General features: G+C 33.7%; 1 protein-coding gene across 3 annotated transcripts in view; it reads left to right on the top strand.

The window, feature by feature from the left end:
* Nucleotides 1-26323, top strand: part of LOC148615393 (RING finger protein 17-like) — a 52206-nt gene that overhangs the window by 7878 nt on the left and 18005 nt on the right. For all 3 annotated transcript variants that reach the window (XM_088590304.1, XM_088590305.1, XM_088590306.1), the window contains 21 exons: nucleotides 508-661; nucleotides 1432-1512; nucleotides 2369-2536; nucleotides 2987-3035; nucleotides 3614-3746; nucleotides 4593-4664; nucleotides 5213-5346; nucleotides 8663-8755; nucleotides 8999-9154; nucleotides 9654-9798; nucleotides 10422-10506; nucleotides 10901-11123; nucleotides 13096-13208; nucleotides 13571-13673; nucleotides 19330-19502; nucleotides 20401-20457; nucleotides 20915-20972; nucleotides 21767-21872; nucleotides 22381-22441; nucleotides 23250-23559; nucleotides 25754-25916. In XM_088590304.1, coding sequence (XP_088446430.1) covers nucleotides 508-661; nucleotides 1432-1512; nucleotides 2369-2536; nucleotides 2987-3035; nucleotides 3614-3746; nucleotides 4593-4664; nucleotides 5213-5346; nucleotides 8663-8755; nucleotides 8999-9154; nucleotides 9654-9798; nucleotides 10422-10506; nucleotides 10901-11123; nucleotides 13096-13208; nucleotides 13571-13673; nucleotides 19330-19502; nucleotides 20401-20457; nucleotides 20915-20972; nucleotides 21767-21872; nucleotides 22381-22441; nucleotides 23250-23559; nucleotides 25754-25916 — 2637 coding nt within the window. The remainder of the gene's footprint in view (nucleotides 1-507; nucleotides 662-1431; nucleotides 1513-2368; nucleotides 2537-2986; nucleotides 3036-3613; nucleotides 3747-4592; nucleotides 4665-5212; nucleotides 5347-8662; nucleotides 8756-8998; nucleotides 9155-9653; nucleotides 9799-10421; nucleotides 10507-10900; nucleotides 11124-13095; nucleotides 13209-13570; nucleotides 13674-19329; nucleotides 19503-20400; nucleotides 20458-20914; nucleotides 20973-21766; nucleotides 21873-22380; nucleotides 22442-23249; nucleotides 23560-25753; nucleotides 25917-26323) is intronic.

Below are 26323 nucleotides of genomic sequence, written 5' to 3'. Positions count from 1 at the left end.
TAATTCATATGTTATTTGTTGATAATTGCTTTTAATACTGTTCTTACTTAGCTTTGTATTTACATTTGCATTGTTACATTGTAGCATTTTATAAACTTCAATCAACTTATCTGAGTGACTTTTTAATGGAGAGCAAACTCATTGTCAAATAAGACAGGTGGTCTTTATATACAGATAAACTTTGTATAGAAAACACTTTTAATCTTAGTCTTATAAGATAGGTTATTGTTGAATACAGGTGGTAACTAAGACAAGTTTGACTGTAGATACCTGAACAATTCATAGAATAAATCTGAGTTGGTCAAACAGTTCTCTGAAGTTTATATGATATATATATTAACTTTTATATATTTTGTCCTGTTTATACATGTACATATTTTTTCTGTAAAAAATGTTTCATGGGTTAAGCAAATAATTAAACTTTTTCTTCATACATTAGATCATGGAGCATGTATGATATAATTTAAGAACCTGAAAATAAAACTTTCTTTCGTTCTTATTTTGCAGTAGTTTTATCCATCTAGAGACAGCATCAAAATGTTTGACACATGAAGGAAAGCTGATTGAATACTTCTGTGAAGATGATAATACTCCAGTCTGTTCAAGATGTGTAATCACTGGGGAACATCGGAATCACTCAATAGTCTCCATGGAAGAAAAGGTATTCCAAAAGATATCTTTTCTTACATGTTGTGTAATATATCATAAATCTATCATTCCTAATTTTGAAGGACGGAAAGCAGAGTTAGAAATAAGAGCCTGCCCGTCAGCCCGAGACTGGCTATTTTTTTGGCAGGACTGGCTAATTTTAGCAAAAATCTATATAGCCATATAGTAAAGATATTGAAATCTTGTATTTGAGAATTTGAGTGAGTTTCCTTCCCTGTGGAAAGGCTATAAGGCCTGTCACTAAAAATAGCAGAAATCCTATAGTGATCAGTTTGTTAACCAGTCCTACTGTTTGTTTTTTCATTCTATTGGGTGTTGTCTTTCCATCTGTAACTTCCCATTGACAATGTACCATACAACTGGGAATGGCACTTCAAGTTTTTGTTCCCAAGAATTATTACTAATGACCATTATTTTCATCTGGGAAATGTAAACAGGAGTCATTATTCCCTGATGGATGAATCATAAATGTTGCATTTGTAATTGAAATAACTTATTTATCTGTATCAAATAATACCTTTTGAATATCACTTGTCCACATAAAAAACTAAATGGTGTCATAATTTTTGTTCAAAATCTTGAGCAAAATTTCAGCAAAAATAAGTTTCATGAAAGATTCATGTGGGTTACATTATTTTGAAGAAATTTAACTCATTTTTGAACAATAATTCTTGTGGATATTTCAAGAAGTTTTCTCTTCTTTGATTGGTCCCAAGCTGAATCACTAATTTTCAAACTGTCAGTTTTATTTTTTGTTAATAGAATAAAACTGTGATAGCTGACATGGAACCAGCCTTACAGACTGCTAACAGTGTTATAAAAAAAATGAAGCAAGCTGAAAAGGTGAGAAACTTAATACTTACTCTCTCACTTCAGTAAATGATCCTAGGAAATGAAATATCTGTTGGATTAGACCAACTTATGTGAATGTCTTCTGGAAATAGTGGGTAATGATCCTCCAGTGTAATGATTGCTAAAAATTTTGTTTCTCAGTCACAAATCGATTTATCTGCTGTTTTAAACATTTTAGATTTGCTGAAAGTGTAAATGGATAAAGGCTAATCAAAACTTACAAATATGATAATTGTCATTTTTTTGTAATTAGTTGAACTGTATGTGAAATAACACAAATATGACATGTTTGTAAAAATTGTGATATAAATCTGATAGCTAAGAAACGTGATGTATCCGATCATTACACCCTTATCTAGAGATTATCTTAATGCATACATCTGTTCTGGAAATTCATTGATGCATACTTCAGTGTAGTAAAGATACACTTCAGTCAGCATGAATTTCAGTTTCTCCACTCTACATGATGAAGATAGAGTTGATACACAGTGGAGTTACCATATAAAATATATGTTCAGCAAACACATTAAACATGATATCAATTATATACAGAGAATAGAATTGGAAAAAAATATAAATGACATAATTTGATCAAGTTTTAATTCTGGTTGATACAACATGGAGTCTCAACGGAGCCACCATTTTCCTTTCTGGTGTAGAGTGGAAAAATTTAAATTCTTGCTGATAAAAGTGTACATGAAGTTGGTATTTTAGAATTTGGAAGAGTGTGCAAATCAATCTTAAGGTGGACAGTTGAATTGTAGAGTTTGAAAGATGTCTATATCTTATCAATATTTAAGTTTAGAATCTTGATATAAATAGGACCTACAGTATATTTATGTTTCAGTCACTAGTCAGTCTACTTCCTGATATGAGGACTGAAACAGCTGATGTACTGAATGAAATCAACATCTACTTCACCCAGTTACACAGTGTACTACAAGCTAGAGAGAAACAACTGACAATGGAAGTATACCAAGCCTTCAAGTCTGGTTTAGAACCTTTACAGGGTTTGGTAAGTAACTTTACCAGACTACATACACAGGCAAAATTATTTCACATGACATTTCTGGAATTGTGGAAGCAAAATATGTGACAGACTTAATAATGTGAAATTCATATGAATTGAGTCTTAATGTGAATTTCATGTGAACTATTTACATCAAGTTCATGTAAAGTAAATTTTATGTGAAGCTCAATTCACATATTTCACATGAATAATATTTGCCTGTCTACACTGCTCAATTTCTGACTCTAGCACTGGTCAATTCACATGATTTACAACACCCTGAAGATTTTTATTCATTTTCTGTCTGACCTGAAATCAGATTGTCAGATACAAAGGTTGGAGGTTGTAATGAGAATTTTATCTTATGATATTAATTTTTTTTCATTACACAATGTAATTATTCTCTGTGGAGTCTTTGTGTCTGGGTATCTAATATATATGCTCTATCTTCAACAGAAACAACAAATGCAGGATGATATAAGACAGTTAGAGATAGCTGTTAAAGGTATCAATAGTTAATAGTATAAGTGGTAAATAGAACTGACACTCTACAGGCAATTATTATTAAAGACTTGCAGAGGGAGATTTTCAACTTGCGGTGTTTTTCATTGGTTTTTATTGTGTATCTGAGTTGATTTTTTATGTCTTTTGATTTATATCTTTCAGGAAATGACATTTTCCATCTTCTGTTTTGATAATTTGTGTGCTTTTTGATTGTCATCTCTTCACGTGTGCTCTTGTTTGAAAATATTGGAGGATATAAACATTACCAATATTGTACCTCTCATTTCCCAGTAGACACATTGAAAATAGTAAAAGTTTACATGCTCTAAAGCTGGTAAACCCAGCTCTCCCTAAACTGTTCTTTAGATTTCAATGAATGAAGGCATTGTATGTAAATGGTGAAGGAACTGTCAATGGGAGATAATTATTCTTAAGGTTTTGTATAAAACAGCATTGAAATTGTTTGGTAAATGTATGGGTGAGCTCACTATCAGTTCTAGTAAAGGTATAGTACATGTTTATGTTAAATTTGTAAAAGCCATTATTTCCCATCATCTGCTGTAATTTTTATCTTTTCAGCTGGCCACAGGTTCCTAGGAAGTACTGATGAAGTTGTACTGAATGCCAAGGAAATCCTGGAAAATTTGCAACAAGCCAAAGAAGTGCCATGTATTATTGAACCTAAACAAAAAGATGCAACTGATAAAATCAGGTTTAGTTTTGAATTTTCTTGTTAAATGTCTATTTTTTCTCAATTATGCTTGGGGTATAGGATTTCTTTGCAGTTTTGGGATCTTACCTTTAACCTGTAGTATCATATTGTGTTTATGCCTTTCTGTCAGAATGGATATCAACATCATCTATCCAATAATTACATCTATGCAAACTAAGTTTGGAAGGGGGTATATAGGAATCACCCTGTCAGTCTGTTGTAAGTGCAACTCCTCCTTAACCACTTGAGGGATTGTGATGCAATTTTATAGGAAGCTTGGGCATCATATGTAGTTGTGTATGAAGGAATATGATTACTCTAATTAACTTGTATGAATGTAGGATATAGCTGAAATATTGCTGCACGGGCATTAAACCCCAACAATCAATCAGTCAATCATTTCCACATACTTGATTAATACCTGAGCTAACATAGGGAAACTTCTTTTGGGTTATTCTATGAATTAGATATCATATTCTTTCTATAGTTAAGTTTGTGATTTATTGTTATGTATTAAATCTAGTGATAATAGGCATTAGTAAACGAGTTGCAATTTTGGTATTTTTTTTGTTTACCCTGGTCAAGTTTGACTAGTAAGAAGTATATTGTAGCGATCCCGTCTTTCTATTACAACTTTTTGAATTGTACTGGTAGAACTGCGTCTGACTCTCAATGACCCGTAAAATACAATTAAAGTTAATTTATTGCATGTATTATATTTACTTATGGTTCTTTTTCACTTTAAGTATCTGTCATCACCAGATCATTTTTGATAGTTTTTGAAGTACTTTTATTATAGATATTTAGGTATAAAACTTAGGTTAGCATATTTTTACTTTTTTTCAGATTTCACAGAGATGATGAGTTACTTAACATGATATGGAGACATGGAACAGTTTCAGGCACAGTTCCTGCCAAGTAGGGATTAGTATACAATATATGTCTCTACAGGGAAATTAGCAGATAACTCTATAGTATAGTCCATTATTTACTAAACAATTATAATACGGAAATGATCCTCCTTGTCATTAAATATGTCACAAGCAGTAGGTAAAACATTTCAGGTAAAATTATCAGGTGGTATTCTGTTGAGTGTCATTGCATTTTATTTTGCCTATGAAGTCATTGCATTTTATATTGCCTATGATGTCTTTTGACATTTTATTTTGCCTATGATATGATGTCATTAGTATTGAATTACATTCTTTATCAAGATTACAGAGATATTAGGAACATAGTAAAAAATCAATGAAAAATAACCGTTAACTACAGAAAAATTATGTTTTTTTGAGTGCCTTCCTTAAATCATCTCTAATGTTAGGAAAGTTTATATATATGTTCCAGTATGATCTTACCATGAAAATAAACATATTTTATATCTAACAGTAAATTTTCTGTTTTTGCTGATAGAAATCGTATCATTTAGATAGATAATGAAATATATTAGAAGTATACATGTATTACAGAGCTGATTGGTTTACCCTGTCACAGAAACCAGAATATCTTATTACAGATAATGGAGAGAGTTTAGAAAGTAGGACATCCATAGACTCTCTCAGTGCTGTATCCTCCAGCAGATTGTCTGATGTTATTGTTGAAAGTTAGTAGTATACACTCGTGACCTTGGAGTAGTGATATATAAGTTATTTTTCAAAAATAATATATATTTCTCTTGAGACACGGCTGAACTCATACTTCGGCAAATATATCATGTGAATTTTAAAACATGGTTAAAAGTGTCCATACTTTTGCAAAGATATTGTATTTCAAGGCCAAGCTTAGTCTTGTATGTACATCTCAGGACATTGCTGAGTGGTAATCAGACATGATTCTCTTTCACTTTTTTCATGTACATCTCAAGACATTGCTGAGTGGTAATCAGACGTAATTCTCTTTCATTTTTATCATGTACATCTCCAGACCTTGCTGAGTGGTAATCAGACACGATTCTCTTTCATATCCAGATTTTACTGTTCAATTTACATTAGTTTACATCTGTTTATCCAATTTTTCTTGTCTGGATTAGACAGAAATTATTGCCTGATAGTTTGAGACATCCTAATTTTATTGCCTGATATTTTGAGACATCCTAATTTTAGAAGCAATTAATTTGGCTTACATCCTCCATCACAAAAACGTTACCAACAAAATTCCCCCATATTTCAAAGACAAATCCATACTAATTATTTCATATTCCTATACTTCACCCATCGCATCCAAAATTTTCAATTATAAAAGGCTATTGCAGAACCTCGAGATTGAGGACTTCAAGGCTAAACCACCTGACTGTTCTTGCAAAACCTCTCCATTCAAATATGGTCCTTCTGGTCATGTCGTTACAGGTGATTTAACCATTATCGAAAACGAATCTCTGCGTAATATCTTTTCTAAAGGTCCCAAGTACCGTGAACCATGTTCCATAAATTGGAATTATATCTTTTAAGTTCTTATGGATGCCGTCGAGGACTATGCAAGAAAATGGATAAAACGAGAACAAGCAGTGTTCTAGGATTCCCGTTTCCCGTTACCCGGGACAAGTGAAATTTGGGTCAGGGAAAGTTAGGTAATTAGTTACACTTTCCCGTGGCAAGTTTAAAACTTCATATGCTGTAAGGATTTGTTTTGTAAGGAAAGCAGTCATTGACTGTGGGAAAGTTGATTTTATACGGAGTTTTCCCGAGGAAACCTCAATTTCAGAAAAATCCTAGAACGCTGACAAGAAGACATTGATTCTCTGTCAGAGTGGTTAAAGGCCGTGAGGTCTTTAATTTTGAAACGAATGGTTTTAAATAGGTCAATGAGTGCCAAGGCTACATCAGTTTTCAAAGATCCTGATGTAGCAAAAACATTGTCTACTATACATGAAAAGTATGTTGTCGTACCAGCAGACAAAGCCCAAAACAACATTGTTTTTGTCTGCAAAACGTTTTATATCCAATGTTTATTATCAGAGGTAGACGTAGAAAATAATAGCAGTGATAGGACCTACACTGCAACCACTCTCCAAAGAAGAGATTGTGGAAAACCATAAATCTGTGCTATCGTCTTTTGGTCTCTCTACCAAGGACGATGATTGTGATTTACCATCTATGTACTGGATTCCTAAACTTCACAAGAATCCATACAAACAACGTTTCATAGCTGGATCTGCAAAATGTACCACCAAACCTCTTTCAAAACTTTTAACTTCTATACTCACAACTGTCAAAGAGGATCTACAGTCCTACCACAACACTTGTTACTCCCGTAGTGGTATAATTCAATGTGGATCCTGAAAAATTCGAAAGATCTTTTGGAGACAATCAGTTCAAGACTATTATCTGAATATAATAGCATTAAAACCTATGATTTTTCAACACTGTATACTTCTATTCCCCATACTCAATTATAATCCGGACTTAAAAACATTATACACCGTTGTTTTTCCAAAGAAGATGATACACCTAGATACAAATATATAGTTCTTGGTAGAGATTCCACATACTTTGTAAGAAATAATTCCAAATCATCTTCCAAATATACAGAGGAAGATGTTTACAAAATGCTGGAATTTTTAATCGACATCATATTTGTCCAGTGTGGTGGACGTATGTTTCTACAAACGGTCAGCATTCCAATGGGAACAAATTGTGCTCCTTTACTTGCTGACCTATTCCTTCACTCTTATGAGGCTGACTTTATAGCTGATCTGATCAGAAAGAAAGAATATCGTTTGGCTAGATCCTTCAATCTCAGTTTCCGCTATATAGATGACGTATTATCTTTAAACAATCCTAATTTCGGGGATTTGATACATGGTATCTACCCAAGAGAACTTGAGATAAAGGATACTACAGACACTGTGAAGTCAGCCTCATATCTTGACCTACACTTAGAAATCGATGGTATTGGAAAACTATTGACCAAACTTTACGACAACATCCCTTCGGCTCCTGCGGATAGATTGTTCATATCACAACTCGTACGTTATGCCAGAGCTTGCCGAAACTACGGAGACTTTTTGTATCACGCTAGAACTCTAACAAATAGGCTTCTGGAACAGGGTTATGTTGCTACAAGATTGAAGTCATCACTACAGAAGTTTTATGGTCGTCATCATGAACTCGTGGATCGTTATGATGTATCCATCAGCCCCATGAAAACTGATTTATTCAACGGGTCATGGTTTTCCTTTCCTCGTTTGTCTACCCCGGACTTGACTTTTTATTAGCAACTCGGTGGGTGTTTCTAGAAAAGCAGAGGACGCTTACCCTACCGGTGCACCTGGTCCATGCTCCCAGTTTTTAGTGGAGTCCAAGTTGCTCATTTACTTTTGTTACTTTGTATGTATGATTTTAGTTACTTTATGTTCTTTGTTGTGAATGTCTGTTTTCCATGTCTGGTCTTTGTCCCTGGATTACATTCTTTTGATTACCGCTATAACCTTGGTTCCCTTGATTACTCTTTACTGCCTGATAGTTTGGGACACCTTAATTTTACTGCCTGAAAGTTAGAGACATCCTAATTTTATTGCCTGAAAGTTTGAGACATCCTAATTTTATTGGCTGAAAATTTGAGACATTTTTATTTTATTGCCTGAAAATTTGAGAATTCTTATTTTTATTGCCTGATAGTTTAAGACCTCCTAATTTTATTGCATGATAGTTTAAGACCTCATAATTTTATTGCCTGAAAGTTTGAGACATCCTTATTTTATTGCCTGTCAGTGTTCCTATTGATCTTCTGTACACTTATTCATTTCCATATAAAGACGTGCATAATTCTAATTTTGGTAAAAATTGGATGAATGCTTCCAAAACTTCATTTTTATGGATGACAAAAACATGCATTCCTGATATCCAGAATCTTAATTAGTGAGTGCAAATTCTTAAAAACTATGCCTAGTAGTTGAGTCAGTAACAGATTGTTTGTTACAGGTGAATCTATAGTAGATAATATGTCATCCCGAGGTAGTAATAGATCAGCTACACCTGACTTAGACACTGTACCTACAAGGGAAAGAATCAAAGGTGAGGAACTTAGGGGGTAATGTTTAAAAGGTAAATTGGGCAATCTTAGTGTAGAATAGCTACAAATGAAAGGTAATAAAATTTACATTTCAAAGGTGGTAAGAGCTACATTTGAAAGTTCATTAGTGCCATGTTGGTGGGGAATAAGTCAATTTAAAATGTAATAAAATTACTGTTCAAGTACATGTACATAATAGCACAAAAGTAAATGCTGATTTCAGAACCTTGCATACCAATTTTCAGGTTCAGCTACTCAAGTATATGTAACACATATCCGTCATCCATGTAGGTTTGCAGTACAGAAATTATCAGACACCTACAAGTTAGACCAGTTGTCTAAGGCCATTAACTCGTATGCTAATAGTCGTTCTTCTATGAAGCCTAGAAAGCTAGAAAGAGGTATAGTTGAATAGTATTGTAACTGAGGGCTTTTCCTAAAACTGATAGCAGTTTATGATTTCTTTTCATCAATATTTGGTACATGTTCTTCATTCTTTGATAAACAACCCTGTCTTAGTTCAGACTGTCTTTTGCTTCTCTTTTGTTATCTTAAACATGTTTGGTTTCATCGAGGAAAGCTCTGAAAGCAGGAGGTATATAGTGATAATGATAAGGGCCATTCCAGGAATTTAGAAGAATGTTGGACAGCATTTCTACGGATGTGGATATTTCTAGGCATACAGAGTAATACTTTGTAGTGAACATATAATTTTAATTCTATGGGTTGTAGGTATACAAAAATATGCTGTCCAATTCACTTTTTCCTGGAATAGCCCTAAGCTATTGTCATCATACATGTATTGTAAACATATTTGAAAAGGCATTTATGATTTTAATATCTTCAGTTACAAATACAGATTGTAAAGTAAGTAATATAAATGGTAAATGTCATTTTTAGGTGATCTGATTTTAGCCAAATTTAAAGATCATCGTTGGTACAGAGCTAGGGTAAGGGATGTAACTCCTGGTGAGACTGAAGAATCTACAATCATAGAAGTCATTTATATTGACTATGGTAACTCAGAAAAAATAACTCAGGACAGGTATGTCAAAATTGTAAGCTTGAAGCTGTGGCTTCAGTGTTGAGTTTACACAGTAATACATGTACATGTAGTTGTAATACTGAACATTACACAAACTTAAAGATTACATTTCTATCCTCCACTTAGAAAAAATGTTTAGTCACTCTGTCTGACTACATTTAAATAGGCATTATCATCTTCAGAATTAGGCTTGTTGTAAAACTTATTTTTTATGATACTATAAAATGATTTATTTTCACTATTTTCGCAGTAAATATCTAAAAAACATGAAAAAAAAAGTACCTGCAAAATTGACCTTGAACTCTATATATAACCCTTATCATTCTTTGAAACTGAATATGTTAGTTTGACAGAATACATGAAAATTAGCAACTTTGTTGGATTGATGTTTGTTTCCACCACTTAAGTTAATGATTGGTAGAGGATAAGATTGTTTTACTGCTGTGTGGGTTAAGTTGTTTAATCAGTGTAGCTTTGTAAATATTTTCTACTGATCATGGTATTAAACCATAATTCAACTTCCCCATTTCAACAGGTTATATTGTGTTACTAATAAAAGTAACATGTATACTGACTTATGTATTGTTTCAACAGGCTGTAGATATGTTGAATGTTATTTTCAGGACCAGGGTTATTCAGCCAAAGCACTCCAGGCAGCCTGAGTTTTTGATAGAATGTTGTCTCCATGATATTAGACCTCCAAATGAGGTAATCTATTCAAGAATAGAAAACCTTAAGTTTTGTCATATAATTAATCCATTGATGTTTTATTTTCCTTGACAACTAAGATTTATTTCATTTACTCTTCTGTCAGATCTGTAAAATTCCTTGACTAAGATTTATTTCTTTCTCTCAGATCTGTAAAGTTCTTCTTTATTTACAGGGAAGTATTTAAAAATGGCCCTCCGTACAATTTCAAAATTATTGTTCAAATCAAAACTACTCTGCCATACCTATTTTCTTTCATTGTTGATTAATTTAATTAAAATTAATGATGCCTAATATGTGAAAATAAACTAATGATGGAACTGTATATTTATAGACAGGGACCGGGCCACTGGAAGCCGTTGATGCATTTGTTAAAATGACTGTATCTTTATAGACAGGGACCTGGCCACAGGAAGCAGTTGATGCATTTGTTAAAATGACTGATGCCAAGAAGATGAACTTAATTGTTGTGAGGGAAGTTAACAATATCCTACATGTTGACCTCTGTAAACCACCAAATGAAGACATTAAAGATGACAGGCCCATGTCTGTGAGGGATACTCTGGTCTTCCTAGAACTGGCACAGTTTATATCACCAGATGCTGGAAATGTTGTGGGTATGTGGCTATAAAATTATATCCCCTGATGCTAGAAATGTTGTGGGTATATGTGGCTATAAAGTTTATATCACTAGATGCTGGAAATAATATTGGTATGTCTAGCCATAATTACAATTACTTTGTCAAATGTATGATTAAATTAAATTAATGATGACAGCATTTCTGAAAGTAATTGATTAAATTAATGATTACATTGGCAAGTAATTGTAATTACATCTAATTGGAATGAATTTGCAAATAACTATGAGTTAATTGAAAGGTTTGGATCATTTTGTTTATGGTAGTTGTATTTTTCATAAGGCCTTGAACTCTTTTATTTAATAGTTAATATTATTTTTTAAAGTATAGTACAACATCAACTTTCACCAATTTATTAAACCACATTATTCTAATAAATATATGCAATTTGTGACTTTCACTTGAATTTTTAAGAACCATTGTACTTGATCATCATCAATCTTTGAAATGTTTAAAATTTAATCTGCATCAGTCTGGTCGAGCCAAGGGCATTTGCAATGAGTGGATACAGTTTAATATACCCTTGGATTGACTTTTGTACTTCTTATCAAATTCATTAAAACATTTGTATATGTTCTTTTGACAGCTATTACGAACTTTTTTTTCATTAGAATAATTAGATTTTTTTTACTGGTTGGTATTGAATTAACATTTTGTAATATCTTCACAGAAGAGGGAAAAAAAAACAAATGAAAAATTTACACAAAGAAGCATTGAATGATTAACAATCATTTTACTCTTTTTTTTATGTTGACATTTAATGCATTATCCATAGATATCATTTGAAAATTTGATATTTCCATTGTATTCATAATGTAATCATAAAGTTATCAGAATTACAGGGTACTTTAAAAAGTAATTGATTAAATTAAATTACATGTAGCCAGACTTTTGGCTGATTAATGATTACAATGATTACTTGAAGAAATGTAATCAATTACAGCTGATTAATGATTACAATTACAATTACCCAATCTCTAGTGGCCATAAAGTTTATATTTCCTGATGTTGGAAATGTTGTGGGTATGTGTAGAAGTAATGCTTATATTCCCTGATGCTGGAAATGTTGTGGGTATATGTGGCCATAATGTTTATGTTCCCTGATGCTGGAAATGTTGTGGGTATGTGTGGCCATAATGTTTATATTTCCTGATGCTGGAAATGTTGTGGGTATATGTGGCCATAATGTTTATGTTCCCTGATGCTGGAAATGTTGTGGGTATGTGTGGCCATAATGTTTATATTCCCTGATGCTGGAAATGTTGTGGGTATGTGTGGCCATAATGTTTATATCACCAGATGCTGGAAATGTTGTGGGTATATGTGGCCATAATGTTTATATCACCAGATGCTGGAAATGTTGTGGGTATGTGTGGCCATAATGTTTATATTTCCTGATGCTGGAAATGTTGTGGGTATATGTGGCCATAATGTTTATGTTCCCTGGTGTTGGAAATGTTGTGGGTATGTGTGGCCATAAAGTTTTTATTCCCTGATGCTGGAAATGTTGTAGGTATGTGTGACAATTATGTTTTTTTCCCTGATGCTGGAACTGTCCTTGGTATGTCTGGCTGTAAATAAAGTAAATGTTGATATGAGTAGTAAAACATCCTTACTAGAGATTGGTGAAGGCTTCAAAAGAAATACTTTCCATTGACATTATGTAGAATATTGTGTATTATAATACTCAAGGCAGATTAATGTGCTGAACTTAATCTCTTTTTGTTTCTCTCAAAATCAACCTATAGAATAGCAATAAAAATTTGCACATGGCTTTGCTAACACTACGTTTTTTTTACTGTTTAAATGTTTAGTAATATGTAGCTTTAATGAGTATAATTGTTAAGTTATATTAAATAAAGTTCATTTAATCAGAAAAAAATATATATTGACTTTAAATTATCGATTTTTATTATCAGAAAGCTTGCATTCTTTCTACAATATATTTCAGGGCAGAGTACAATACGCAGAGCTTTCTTAAGTCCAGAACCTAGAGCCATTGGATCATCGTTTACTGGTCTAGTGACAAGTGCTACAGACCCTTTGTCATTCTGTGTACAGGAGGTTAGATATCTATGGTTAACTTATTAGATGACACTAGTCACAAGATTTAAAAAGTCAAATATAGTGCATAGGTGTCTCTTGCTTTAGGGCTATTCAAGTAAATTTTTTGGAGGAGTTGCAACACCATTTAAATATTAAAACCTTGATTGGGGGTATTTCTGATATTTTACACAATTTAATGCATTGTGAAAATGAAATTAATTCTCCTGGTGGTACCCCTTTATGAATTGCGGCATTCCCTTCAGGGAAATTTTACTGGAATAGCCCTAATGGTTAATTTCTGTACTCTTTATATTTTGTAAAAACTGCTGTCTTTACAGTTCTTGTGGTAATAAAGAGTTATCTTATTTTGTCTTGTTTAGATGTCTGAAGACTCTAAATACTTTGCTGAAGTCATGAATGAGATGCAGAACAGATACAACTCAGAAATTGAGGACCTATGGGCTATAGAATGCCCCCAGATAGGTATGTCATGTATTAAACTGGGGACCTTAGGACTATAGAGTGTCCCCAAATAGGTATGTCATGTATAGAACTGGGGGCCTTAGGGCTATAGAGTCCCCAAGTAGGTATGACATGTATACAACTGGAGACCTTAGGGCTGTAGAGGGTCCTCAAATTGGTATGACTTGTATACAACTGGGGACCTTAGGGCTATAGAGTGTTTAGTTTACAACAATTTTATTTGTTAACTCTGCAAAAGGGATAGGACACAAGTTTTACCAACTTATGAAATCTTATCCAAACAATAATATACAATACATAATTAGAACATTGAGAACCACAACTACATGCAGGATCAGCTACAATATGGACTGTGTAAATAGTAGATAAGGAAAGACGCAAAACATCGTAGCTGGGTCAAAGACATATTTAATTTACGAGGGCCATAATTAAAATATCGGGGAATGTCTAGTTTATGCAAGGTGTTTTTGGTTCGGATTGCACATTTGAATCTTGATATTGAATTCTCATTTCACATGTCTTCGCTGAGATGGTTCCATTCTCTTATAGCAGATGGTATGAATGATTCACTATTTAATGATAATCTACAGAAGGGTAATATAATATCAGATCCATTTCGTAGCGGATAGACTGTTATACTCTGAACAATAGGGGGATAAGTTTGCGGAGATAGCCTGGAGCATTGCCATTTTGTATCTTGTAAAAAAAATTTCTCTCTTTTCGCCTTTCAACAATTTTTCCTAACCTGTTTCTTCATATAAATAGCTACATTTCGTAAATACTGGAAGACTTACTATCCTCGCGGCTTCTAATTGCAATTTTTCCAGCTTGTTAGGTGATACCGCAATTATCCCAGACCTCACTGGCATATTCTAAGATGGGACATATAAAGACAAGATATAACTTATCGAGATTTTTTCTACTTAATCTAAATTTTAATTTTGGTAGTACACACAAGTGTTTGGATACACTTAGAATGAGGTTATCAATGTGAGTGTTCCATTTACCATTATCAGAGAATGTTACTCCAAGATGTTTATGATTAGCTGTATTTGTACCCCATTAAATGAGACAGTAAATCATTATTAGAAAACAGCATGATCTCAGTTTTATCTGGGTTAAATGAAATAAGCCATTTAGAGGACCAATTATTCAATTCTCTTAAATCGTGATTAATTACATTTTCTATGTCTTCAAGACTGGAATTAGAGTAACCCAAAGACATGTCATGTATACAACTGGGGACCTTAGGACTATAGAGTGTCCCCAAATAGGTATGACGTGTAGATAACTGGGGACCTTAGGGCCATCAATTATTAAATTAAAGGGGAAATACTTGCTAAATGCAAGTTGAAATTGAACTTTGCTAGTAGACATTATTGCCACTTGCTAAAATTTGGTAGTAGAATTCTATTTGTCACATAGAAAAAGTCCAGAAATAACAGTGTCCCCCAAAAAGTAGGAAGTTTGACATTTATTGAACTGGGGATCTTAGGGCTTTAAAGTGTCCCCAGATAGGAAGGAAGGTTGACAAACACAAAGATAAATTATTAATTAGTCTAATGGCAAAGCTCATGGGAAATTTATGGACTCGATGGATTTAAATGTGAAAAAAAACTAGTATGTGTCTTTTATAATTAAATAGACAGATTTAAATGATGCTCTAAGTAGCAAATTAAGTAGCTATCAAACTTTCAGTCTTCATGTTGCAGGAGTATATTGAGGCAACTATTTAGCTGTATCTGTGTATAATGTTGTTTTGGGGCCAGCTCACACCATGTCCAGTGATGTTAGGGTTTCATCGTCAATCATTGAAGACCCATTGGCTTTGAGCTGACATTTTTCATCCCAGTGGGGTTGTTGTTTCTTAGACATATTCACCATTTCCATTCTCCTGATATTGTTTTGTTCTTGTCAGGTTTCCTACTACTGGGTTTTCATTGGTTTAAAAGGTATTTCATGACCTTGTAGTTATTGCTTTTTTTCACTACTTTGTAGGGATGAGGTAATTTATAACTGTATGGATTAGCAGAAATGTGCATATAGGTAGGTGACTACTAAGGGAGATAATTATACCGCTGCAAAGTTTTCATGTTAAAACAGTTGTGGCCCAAAATGTCTATAGGTAAATTTTACATAATTAGACCTTTAATTCCCAGAACATCTTAATCACAAAAAAGGGTAATTCCCAAAATGTCTAAAGTAAATTTTGAAAACTATTGACCAAACTTTACTACAAACATGATGACTTTTAATTCAGAATTGTCAACTTTCCTTTCATCTGTGGCAACATCCCTTCGGCTCCTGCGTATGGAGTGTTCATATCATACGTTATGCCAGAGCTTGCCGAAACTACGCAGATTTTTTGTATCATGCTAGAAGTCTAACAAATAGGCTTCTGGAACAGGGTTATGTTGCTACAAGATTGAAGTCATCACTACAGAAGTTTTATGGTCGTTGTGAACTCGTGGATCGTTATGATGTATCCATCAGCCCAATGAAAACTGATTTATTCAACGGGTCATAATTTTCCTTTCCTCTTTTGTCTACCCTGGACTTGACTTTTTATGAGCAACTCAGCGGGTGTTTCTAGAAAAGCAGAGGACGCTTACCCTACCGGTGCACCTGGTACATGCTCCCAGTTTTTAGTGGAGTCCAAGTTGCTCATTTACTTTTGTTACTTTGTATGTATGATTTTAGTTACTTTATTTTCTTGTTGTGTGTGTCTGTTTTCCATGTCTGGTCTATGCCCGTGGATTACATTCTTTTGATTACCGCTAAAATCTTGGTTCCCTTGATTACTCTTTAACCAGAATTAATATAAATGAAAGTTGTTTTCCCCAGAATGTCAAAAGAATATTCTAACTGTATAGAATTTAGTACTTAAATTTTGAAAGGCTATTTTTTTTAGCAACTATCTTTTCCCATGTGTTTTATTCTTTTGCTCAATTCAACACTGAATTATTTGTTTGCACACCAATATCCTCTTTGCCCATGTTGTCAGACGTACTTACTTATTAAGAAAAGAAAAGGTGTCAATTTGGAAGACCAACTTGAAAATCTTATAAAAACAAACAAATTGTAATGGTGCTGGGCTTAAATGAACAAAATATGAATTAAAACATCAATAAATATTACATTTTATTTCTTTTATAACTAATTTTTCCTTTTTAGACATTTTGGGAATAAAATTTTTTTTCATTACACATTATGGGCACAATGTCATTAGCATTCATTCATTCATATCTTTATTTCCTCATTACATGAGATCTTAGAATTATATACAAGTCAGTACATGTAAACAACTTATTTAAATAAATGTGTGCATTCAATAATTAGGGAAAAAAATAGTTATATACCTGGAAGAAGTTTTATATCAAGCTAAGATATGTAATCATTTGTTAGACAACATATATATCATGTGTTGGATTGAATTGATCGTCTATAATCGACAATAGTTTTAACAATGTGTGTGTGGCATAACTTCATGAATTCACCGTGATCTTCAAAGTCACAAAATTCGTATGACAATGGCAACCGACTGAGTAGGACTTGGAAAATCAGTTCATCGTAATTTTTTATAACTAATGTCCAAAATATATCCCTAAGGTTATTTGTACACAGACAAAAACAAAATGCATGTACGTAAACATCTTCAAAAACTGCATTACATACTTTGCAGGTATCTTGAGTACTGTTCGGAATTGTAGTTATCAGTTTTGTGATAAAGTAAGAGTTCCATATTTCACTGAACGATTTCGACTGTTTCCAAAAGGTTGCTATTGAGACTGTCTTGAGAAGGTGTTTGAAACGAATAAAGTCATTGTCGGTTTCTATTCGGTTTATCCATTTTTTGCTTTGCTGATTATGAATTGCACTGTTTACAATTTATCTCCAATGTTTTTTTGGTGGGAATAATCCTATATTAAACAAGCCTACCAGGTATTCAGTAAGGTTGTACAAACATAGAATGTTGATGATATCCGGAATAAACCCGTACATTTGTCTTCCTCAGTTGGATAAATATGTAAGAAGTCTAACAAGGAAAATCTGATAATGTTTTAATACTCAAACTAACAAATTTATGTAGTAGAAATAGTTTTCTTATGTGAATGCAACTGATGATCGGATGCAGTCAAATGATACTTTCACACATATTGGATCTTGTGGATGTGTGTAAATCCAAAATATATTTAACAATGAAATGTTGAAATCTATTTAAGATAACAGTTTCTTGGCTTGGCAAGTCTGTCCACATTTCACATCCATAAAGTACACACGGTAGGATTACAGTTTTATAAAGTTTAATTATGACATATGGATGTGTCAAACTTGACATTACACCTTTCAATGAAAAGAAAGTATTTTTCTCTTTCCTGCAAGCATCTTCAGTTCTCTACTTTGATTTAAAAGGAGAATTAAGTTTTACACCTAAGTGGGTATACTCATTGACCACTGAAATTATTTCGTCACCCATACGTCAAACAAACTGGACGTTGCGTTCTTTCTGGTTCTTTGAAAACTGAATTATTCGACATATGCTTGCATTAAATCGAAATCTCCATGTTTTCGAATATTGGAAACAAATATCGAGTATATGTTGAAGCGAAATAGGGGTAGTCGCCACACATGATATATCATCAGCTAAAGAAGGTGATGAACTTACAATATTATAAATACCTATCTTCTTACTATGATTCTCAATGTTACAAATTAAATCATTAATAAATACCGATATAAAAAACCTGACAACACACTACCTTGTATAACACCCTCTAACACAGAAAATGAGGGTGATTGACATTGGTTTACAGTCACAGAACTCTTCGTGTTAAGATATAAATCATTAACAATTGACCATAATTTACCCTTCACATTTAAATCATACAATTTCACCATTAAACCCTTCCTCCATACAGTGTCAAATGCCTTTCGGCTATCTAAAAAAGCAACAAAGACTTTGCTATTAGATTCAAGATTTTGAAAAATAGTTTCATAAAGGTTGAAGGAAGCAGTTAAGGAACTGAGATTCTTCTGAAATCTGTTATGTTGAGGATTCGGAAAGGAGTCTTCCCCAATAGTTGTAGTTAGTCTACTTCACTGTCGATATACAAGTTAGAAGTGTGATAGGCCTATATCGGAGATTGATTTATTGTTTCCTTTAAACAGTGGTACTATTAGCAGAATTTCTAATCGGACGACGCATGACCTTTTCTTACAATAAGATTGAACATGGACGTCAAAATTCCTTTTAACAAATCACTTCCATATATTAAATGTTCATTTTAAACTATATTGTAACCTCCAGTTAGAAGTGTGATAGGCCTATATCGGAGATTGATTTATTGTTTCCTTTAAACAGTGGTACTATTAGCAGAATTTCTAATCGGACGACGCATGACCTTTTCTTACAATAAGATTGAACATGGACGTCAAAATTCCTTTTAACAAATCACTTCCATGTATTAAATGTTCATTTTGAACTATATTGTAACCTCCGGCTTTCTTTTGCTTTAATGACTTACGGGGGTAATGATATCATGAACCTCACTACATTCAATTTTCCCTACTGGAAGATCATCACTATTGGAATTTTTATAGAAAGATAGGGCATTTTATTTTGATGTGCATGAAGGAATATGTTTAATTATTTCAGGTATGCCATGTGTCTGTAAATATTCTGATGGTTTGTGGTACAGAGCTACAGTAATTGGACTGCCAGGTGATAAACAGGTGGATGTTCTGTATATTGACTTTGGTAACAGTGAGAGACTACCATACTGGAGTCTGAGAAAAATTCTAGATCGGTTTATTACAATACCTGTTCAGGTAAGTTAAAGTCCTGTTCATATCCCTCAATACGTACATAAATATAAATGATTTAAGGTGCTTCAAATAAAGGGAAGGTATGATTCTCTTTTAATTCAGTTTGGGATTTAAAACCCCAAAGGGGTGGTGAACAATAAAGGTTTGATGGCATATTCCAAAAGTTAAATTCTTCAACTTTTATAGAGGCTACTTTATGAAATATGGAATTTTTTCTTTTGGATTCGATTCAATCCTTTTTTATTGTTAATATTACATCATTGAAGAGTAATCTCAATGGTTTTCATAAATGCTGTCAAGTTTTCTTACTGCAGATCACTTTTATCGTACAAGAATTTTTTTCTTTATGGACTTAGTATAGAAAAATATTGATGCATGAGGGACGGTTTTTATTGTTGTCCGAAGCAAAAAGGTGTTTTTTTTGGTGAAAAATATCATTTTGTGTGTTGCTCAAAATGATCAAAATTTCTTATACAGTTCAGAAAAAGTGAATGTCTACGAGAAGTTGTAATACTCCATGGTTTTAAAATCTTGTTCAAGTAAACAGTTGGGCAGGATATTACTGCCATGTTTTAATTGATGTCAAATAAATGCTTCTGCTGAACCACTTTTTAACTGTCTCGTCAAGTGTCCAAATGATCTTGATGAATTTTTAAAGGGAAACTGTTTTCTGGACTGGACACAAAAAAGTATGATTTTTTTTGCCTTTAAATTTTTCCTCGAAACAAAAATTACCATTGCAGGGAATATGTTAGGGGATGCTGTATGGCATGATAAGCTAGACTAATTTTTTTTAGGAAAAAGGAATCATTTCTAGGTTCCTTAAAATTGAATCTTTCATTTGTAGCCCAACTGTTCTTTCCCATCAGGTGAATTTAATGTATTTTTACTATGATTACAGGGCATTAGGTGTAGACTAATAGATGTTGCCCCAACGGACATGACTTGGACACAGGAGGTTTGTATATGGTTCAGTCTGTTATGAATTAAGTTGTAGGACTGGGCTCATATTTGATATATTATTGTACAGCAGTGTCTATCTGTTGAGAGTATTAGTTAGGAGAATTGAGAATGTAGGTGCATATAAATAGAGATAGTGTGTACTGCATTTCATAGTTCTACAAAGTGTTTCTATTCCATGGTTGTCCTATTTTTATGCAAGCACAGTTGACAGCACAAATGGTATTTTAATGACTTTTAATTGCCATTTTTACAGATATATTTCCTGGAGACATCAGTTATTTTCTTCATACATTTCATTGGGTTTTTGCCTCTTACACTCCTAACATTTACTCCACAATAATGGAACTAATTTGCCGGGATTTATTTTCATTGGATTTTGCTCTTAGTTAAGTAAGTAAAAAAAAAAGTCCCTTGTAAAAAATTTGTTTATATTATGTTGATTGTTTGTACAGGCTGTAGACTGGTGGACTAAGAGAGTCACAATGCAGTTATTCCATGTTCATGTGTCAGGTAAGGTATGGCGGGTTCATTTGGCAGGTGTAAAATTTAATTTTTTTTAAAAAGAAAATAGGTATACGATTAATATTGGTGGATGATAAGTGGTGACTGAAGTCCTTATGCCCAAAGTAAATATTTTGTGGAATCTTATCTTGGCATTTTTTCACAGACTGCTGAAATACGCAAAAATTAGCACGCTGTGAAAAATACCCGCTATATGATATGGTATATATAAAAAATACTCTGCTACTTCTACAAGCTCTCAAGAATAAAAGGTAACAAAATGCATATGTTTTGTTCAGGATGTTACTACAGACAATAACACCAACTTAAAGATAAAGTACAAATACAATTAGCAAAAATAATCACTTGTGAAAAAAAAGTTAGTTTACAGTATGAGGCTTACAATTATGGAAAGATGCCAGTGTTTGTTAAGCTTAGACACTTATTCAAGCTATATTCACACATTTTATAGAGATTTTTGCCAAGTCAGTGCTCCAGACAAAAAGTTAAGAAAGTTTAAAGCAAAAAAGACAAGTTTGACCTTAGGAAGTTAAAATTCTGGCAACTTTTAAGCATTGTAATCATTTTAATTCACTTTAAAATCAATGTTTATCACTTTTAAAAATAATGTCAATGCAGTTGGTCTGCCCAAATACAGCAGCTCCAATATAAAAGGGGTTAAGATACATGTGCCTGTGTAAAGAAATATCATCAATACTTATATGAATTTGATTGTAGAATGGATCAATGTTTTTCTCATACTTTTATCATGTTAATAGGTTTTTTTTTATATTTTTGAACAGATATTTCCAAAGAAGAAATAAGTGTTATATTACTAGAAGATTTCAATAAAAATACATTGAATGGTGAAATAGTTAATGCAGGATATGCTGTTAGTACTGGGAATGGGTTAGTTCTATCTGAGTTTGAAAACTTTGATCTTGTAAGGAAAATAAAACAATCTCAGGATTAGGGATATTATAGTAAGCATCAAATGGTCAACTCATTGGATTTCAACACTAATTCACTGAAGCAATGGTACATTTCATATCTTCCATACAACTGATTAACTTAGTTTGGGGAATTGCTTTTACATCTGTTGAGGAGACTTTATTTATACTTCAAGTGAGGTCTGAGATACTTGAAACCATTCTGCATATTTATGACTTGAAATTATTTATTTCTGCCATTGTTTAGTCATGTACTGCTTTCAGACATCTGAAAAGTCTTTAAATTCATCCTTTTTTTTTGGTACTTATGACTGCCATTTGTTGCAAGTCAGTATCTACCACCAGTAATTGGAGTAAATAGCTTAGTAAATACACATATTCAGGAACAGTAAGTAAACTCAGGAGATACAGAAATGATATATGTATTGATAAGTTAGGCCTACCTGACTAATCTTTTCTCCTTCCAGATCAACAGCAATACCACCACAATACTTACAGCCAGAAATTGACAGCTCGGATGAAAGTGTGGTGAGTCAGAATGTAGAATGTCAGTTTGTTAAATGCGAGGATTGTTGATGTTTCCTCGATAATATTTGTGTGTAGGTTATCAGTTTTTTTGTTCATCTAACTTGTCACAGGTATATGTTTGCATTTTGGTGTATTTATGATAGTTTTTGCATCTTAAACCTAAATTCACTTCGTTGCCATCTCTACATATTCCATTTGTTTTGTTCCAATTTGAGTCGGAAAAGTGGTTTTACCATTCTGGTTCTTTATTTCATATATACTTCTAATTTTGCCCATTTTTGATCTCTGTATGCTGTATCATGGTAGAAATTTAGTAGTATCTATGAATTGAGTAATCACCAATGATTTTAATATACCTCTGCAAACAAAGGGATATAAAGGAATCACTCTTTCTGTCAATCTGTCCACCTGTCTCTCCTTGTAAGCACAATTCCTCCTTCACCATTCAATGGATTTTGGTGACACTTTATAGGAAAGTTGGGCATCTTATGCAAATGTGTATGAATGAATATAGTTACTGCTGGAAGACTCCAAAAGGGAGATAATCAAACTTAAGGGTTTTTCATGTCAAAAGCTTGTAAGCCTAAGTCCTCCTAAACCATTTAAGGTATTGTGAGGAATTTCTATTGGCACATTTAGCATTGTATGAAGATGTGCACGAAAGAATATTGTTACTGTCAGGGGCTGTGAGTGGAGAAATTTGAATGTAATAGTTATACATTCAACTGCTTTTCAAGAGAGGGTGGGGGAGGGAAGTATTCTGCTTGTGAACTTGCTCGCAGTATTTCTAGTTAATTCTATTATGCAGTCAGTAAGAAGTGAGTCAACATCCTATAATTCTTCTGATATCTTCACAACACCTGTCAGTTCACCTTCTAGACCTAACACACAATTAGAAGTGGATAGTCAGTCTGACACACAAAATGTTGGCTTAGAACCAAAACAACAAAAAGGAGGCAAGTCACAGAAAAAACAGACAACCCCAGGGAAAATGAAGGAATCACCTAAAAAGGAAAGGTTAATTGCTCAAGTAGTAGATAGTTCCTCTCCACAGAAAGAGAAGACAGATTCACCTGAAAAGACTAAATTGAGCCAAGGTGTTGACACAAGGAAAACAGGTTTGGACATTGCACTGCTTTTGTTAAATAGAATAAAATATTGAATTAATATTAGATAGAAATATTTTTTTACAGTTAGGCATCTAACCATGATTAAGTTTATGTTGCTGAAAAATATGTACATGTATTTAGATACAGATGGATAAAAAGGTTGGTCTTGTTGGTTTGAATAGATATTCTGATGCTCAATATAACAAATTTGATTTTTTTCTGCATTTTAGCAGAGATTTGCTATTTCAAAACTGAACTTGACCGTTACAATTCTTTTTTTACTGTATATTTACTTCCAATTTTGCCAAATTCTGCTTTGTAGACCTGGTAAAATCATGTCTGATGTCTGATATAATAGCTTGTAATGGTACAGTATGCTGTTGGAGTACTTTAATTCGTGGATAACATTTTTCATGGATTAGGGAAGAAAAACAAATTCATAGATTGTGCTGTGAGCTATTGCCATAACTTGGCACCTGTTGTCGTAACAATTAATCTTTTATTCTTTGTTGGAGTTATTTTCCCTTTTAGCTCACCCGGCCTGAAGGCCATGTGAGCTATTGCCATCACTTGGCGTCCGTTGTCGTCGTCATCCGTCGTCGTCGTTAACAATTTTTCAAACTCCTCTTGCCCCATGCAGGTCTGGGTGTTAAAAGAATAGGCCTGCAGCAGCGCTAAGCTTGTCGTATAAGGCGACTAAATAGTGCTCAGAAACCTAGCCGGGGGCTAGGCGCTCTGCCCACAGAGCAACTGGGATGTGTGCCCCAGGTGGTGGAATGGGGTACCCCTGGCGTGTTACATGCTGGGGTTGTCAGGCTATAATATGGAAAACCTGACCGCAAACCATAGTGGTGCACCGTGTTGGGAAAGATGCCACGTTCCTTGCACGTTAAAGAACCCTGCTGTGGTATTCGATAGGAGTAGGAACCTTTTTGCTCCGCCACAGGAGGCTAAATTGCCCGACCTTACCCATCCCCCCTTTTTCCAGTGGCAATCAAAATTTGTCGACCCTATTATCCTTGTGACCCATCCTTTTTTTTTTTCATTTCATGTTCATTTTATCATCCATTTCATGTTCATTGTCTGAATATAGCTGAAATATTGCTGCTCAGATGTTAAACCCCAACAAACAAACAAACAAACAAACAAAACTCTTCTTGTCTGAAACTACTTGACCAATTGGAACCAAACTTGGTATGAATGTTCCTTGGGGTATCCTGCATAGAACTGATGGGATTTTTGATTCGTTCAAAAACATGGCCACCATTACTAAAAATAGAACATAGGGGTCAGACAATAGTTTTTCGCATATATCTCCAAAATGGTTAGGTTTAGCCCATTCTGAGAGGGTAAAAGTGTTCAGTATGATGAGATCTATCTGCGGTCAAATTTTCATTTTAATCTATGAAGCCATGTTGGAGTTATTGCCCTTTTTCAAAGTTTTTTGCTATTTTTAATGGTATTTCTTTCAAAAATCTTCTCCTCTGACACTATTTTACCAATTGAAATAAAACTTGGTATAAGTGTTCCTTGTGGTATCCTGCATAGAATTGAATTGGGGTTTTTTGATCTGTCGAAAAACATGGCCACCGTTACTAAAAATAGAACATAGGGGTCAGACAGTAGTTTTTCGCATATATCTGCAAAACCGTTAGTTGTAGCCAAATTCTTTCAATAGCTGAAAAGATCCTTATTTTTAGGACTACAAAAGTCTTCAGGCATCAAATTTATCATTTGCCTTCTTATAAGAGTTATTGTCCTTGGCAGGGGAACATGACATGTTTTTTTTTTTTTTTTACAGTTTTCAGGCAATGTCTTGAAAACTATAATAGATTTAGACTTTCATTTACTGAAATGATCCTTATTTGAAATGGTCCTTCAAAGGCAAAATTCAACAAGGTGAGCTATTCAGGGTCCTTGGAGCCTCTTGTTTCAATGTTTTTTTTTTGCTCTTTTTAATGTTATTTCTTTCAAAATTTTTTCCCTCAGAAACCACTAGACAGAACTCTATGAAAATTTATTGGATTGTTCCGTATATGAGTGTTAAGAATTTTTAATCAAGAAAAACATAGCCAAAAATAGAATGTTAATTATTGAGACCGAAAACATAGCCAAAAATAGAATGTTAAGTATTGAGACTGGTGAGCGATTTAGGCTTGTTAGAACCTCTAGTTGACAACTAATTTTTCTTCTCCACGTACAGCCCTGAAACTAGATGTAGATGTAGCCAAGAGACCAGTCCAGTCTACACAGCTCTCAGAACCAGGCTCACCCTCTATAGAATTAGAGGTGGTCATGTGTAATTTCACATCACCTGGTGACTTCTATCTACAAGTGGCCACAGCTGGCAGGGATGGTTTAGACAGGTAAGTTGTAGATAAGTCAGTGAGCAGGGATTCTAACTACAGGGGGTCACAGCTGGCCAGAATGGTTTAGACAGGTAAGTTGTTGATCAGTTAGTGAGCAGTGACTTCAATCTACAGGTAGCCACAGCTGTCGAAGGTGGTTAAGACAGGTAAGATGTTGATTAGTCAGCTGGCAGGGATGGTGTAAACAAATAAGTTCTACATTAACCAGTGTCCTCCATTTGTGTATGGCCATAGTAGATAGGTAAGGTTTGTCATTTAAGTTTACATCACCCAGTGACGTCTATATTTAGGTGGCCACCACTCGCAAAGATAATTTTGACCAAGTAGGTCTACATTAATCAGTTAATTCTATCTTCTGTTTGCCACTGAAGGACAATTTAGTTTGATGTATTACAAAGGAATGT

The sequence above is a fragment of the Perna viridis genome, chromosome 6 (genome assembly GCF_037379345.1).
Source record: "Perna viridis isolate PV_CMFRI_1.1 ecotype Kerala chromosome 6, ASM3737934v1, whole genome shotgun sequence".
NCBI classification, from domain to species: domain Eukaryota; kingdom Metazoa; phylum Mollusca; class Bivalvia; order Mytilida; family Mytilidae; genus Perna; species Perna viridis.
This window is presented reverse-complemented; position numbering and strand designations above follow the sequence as displayed.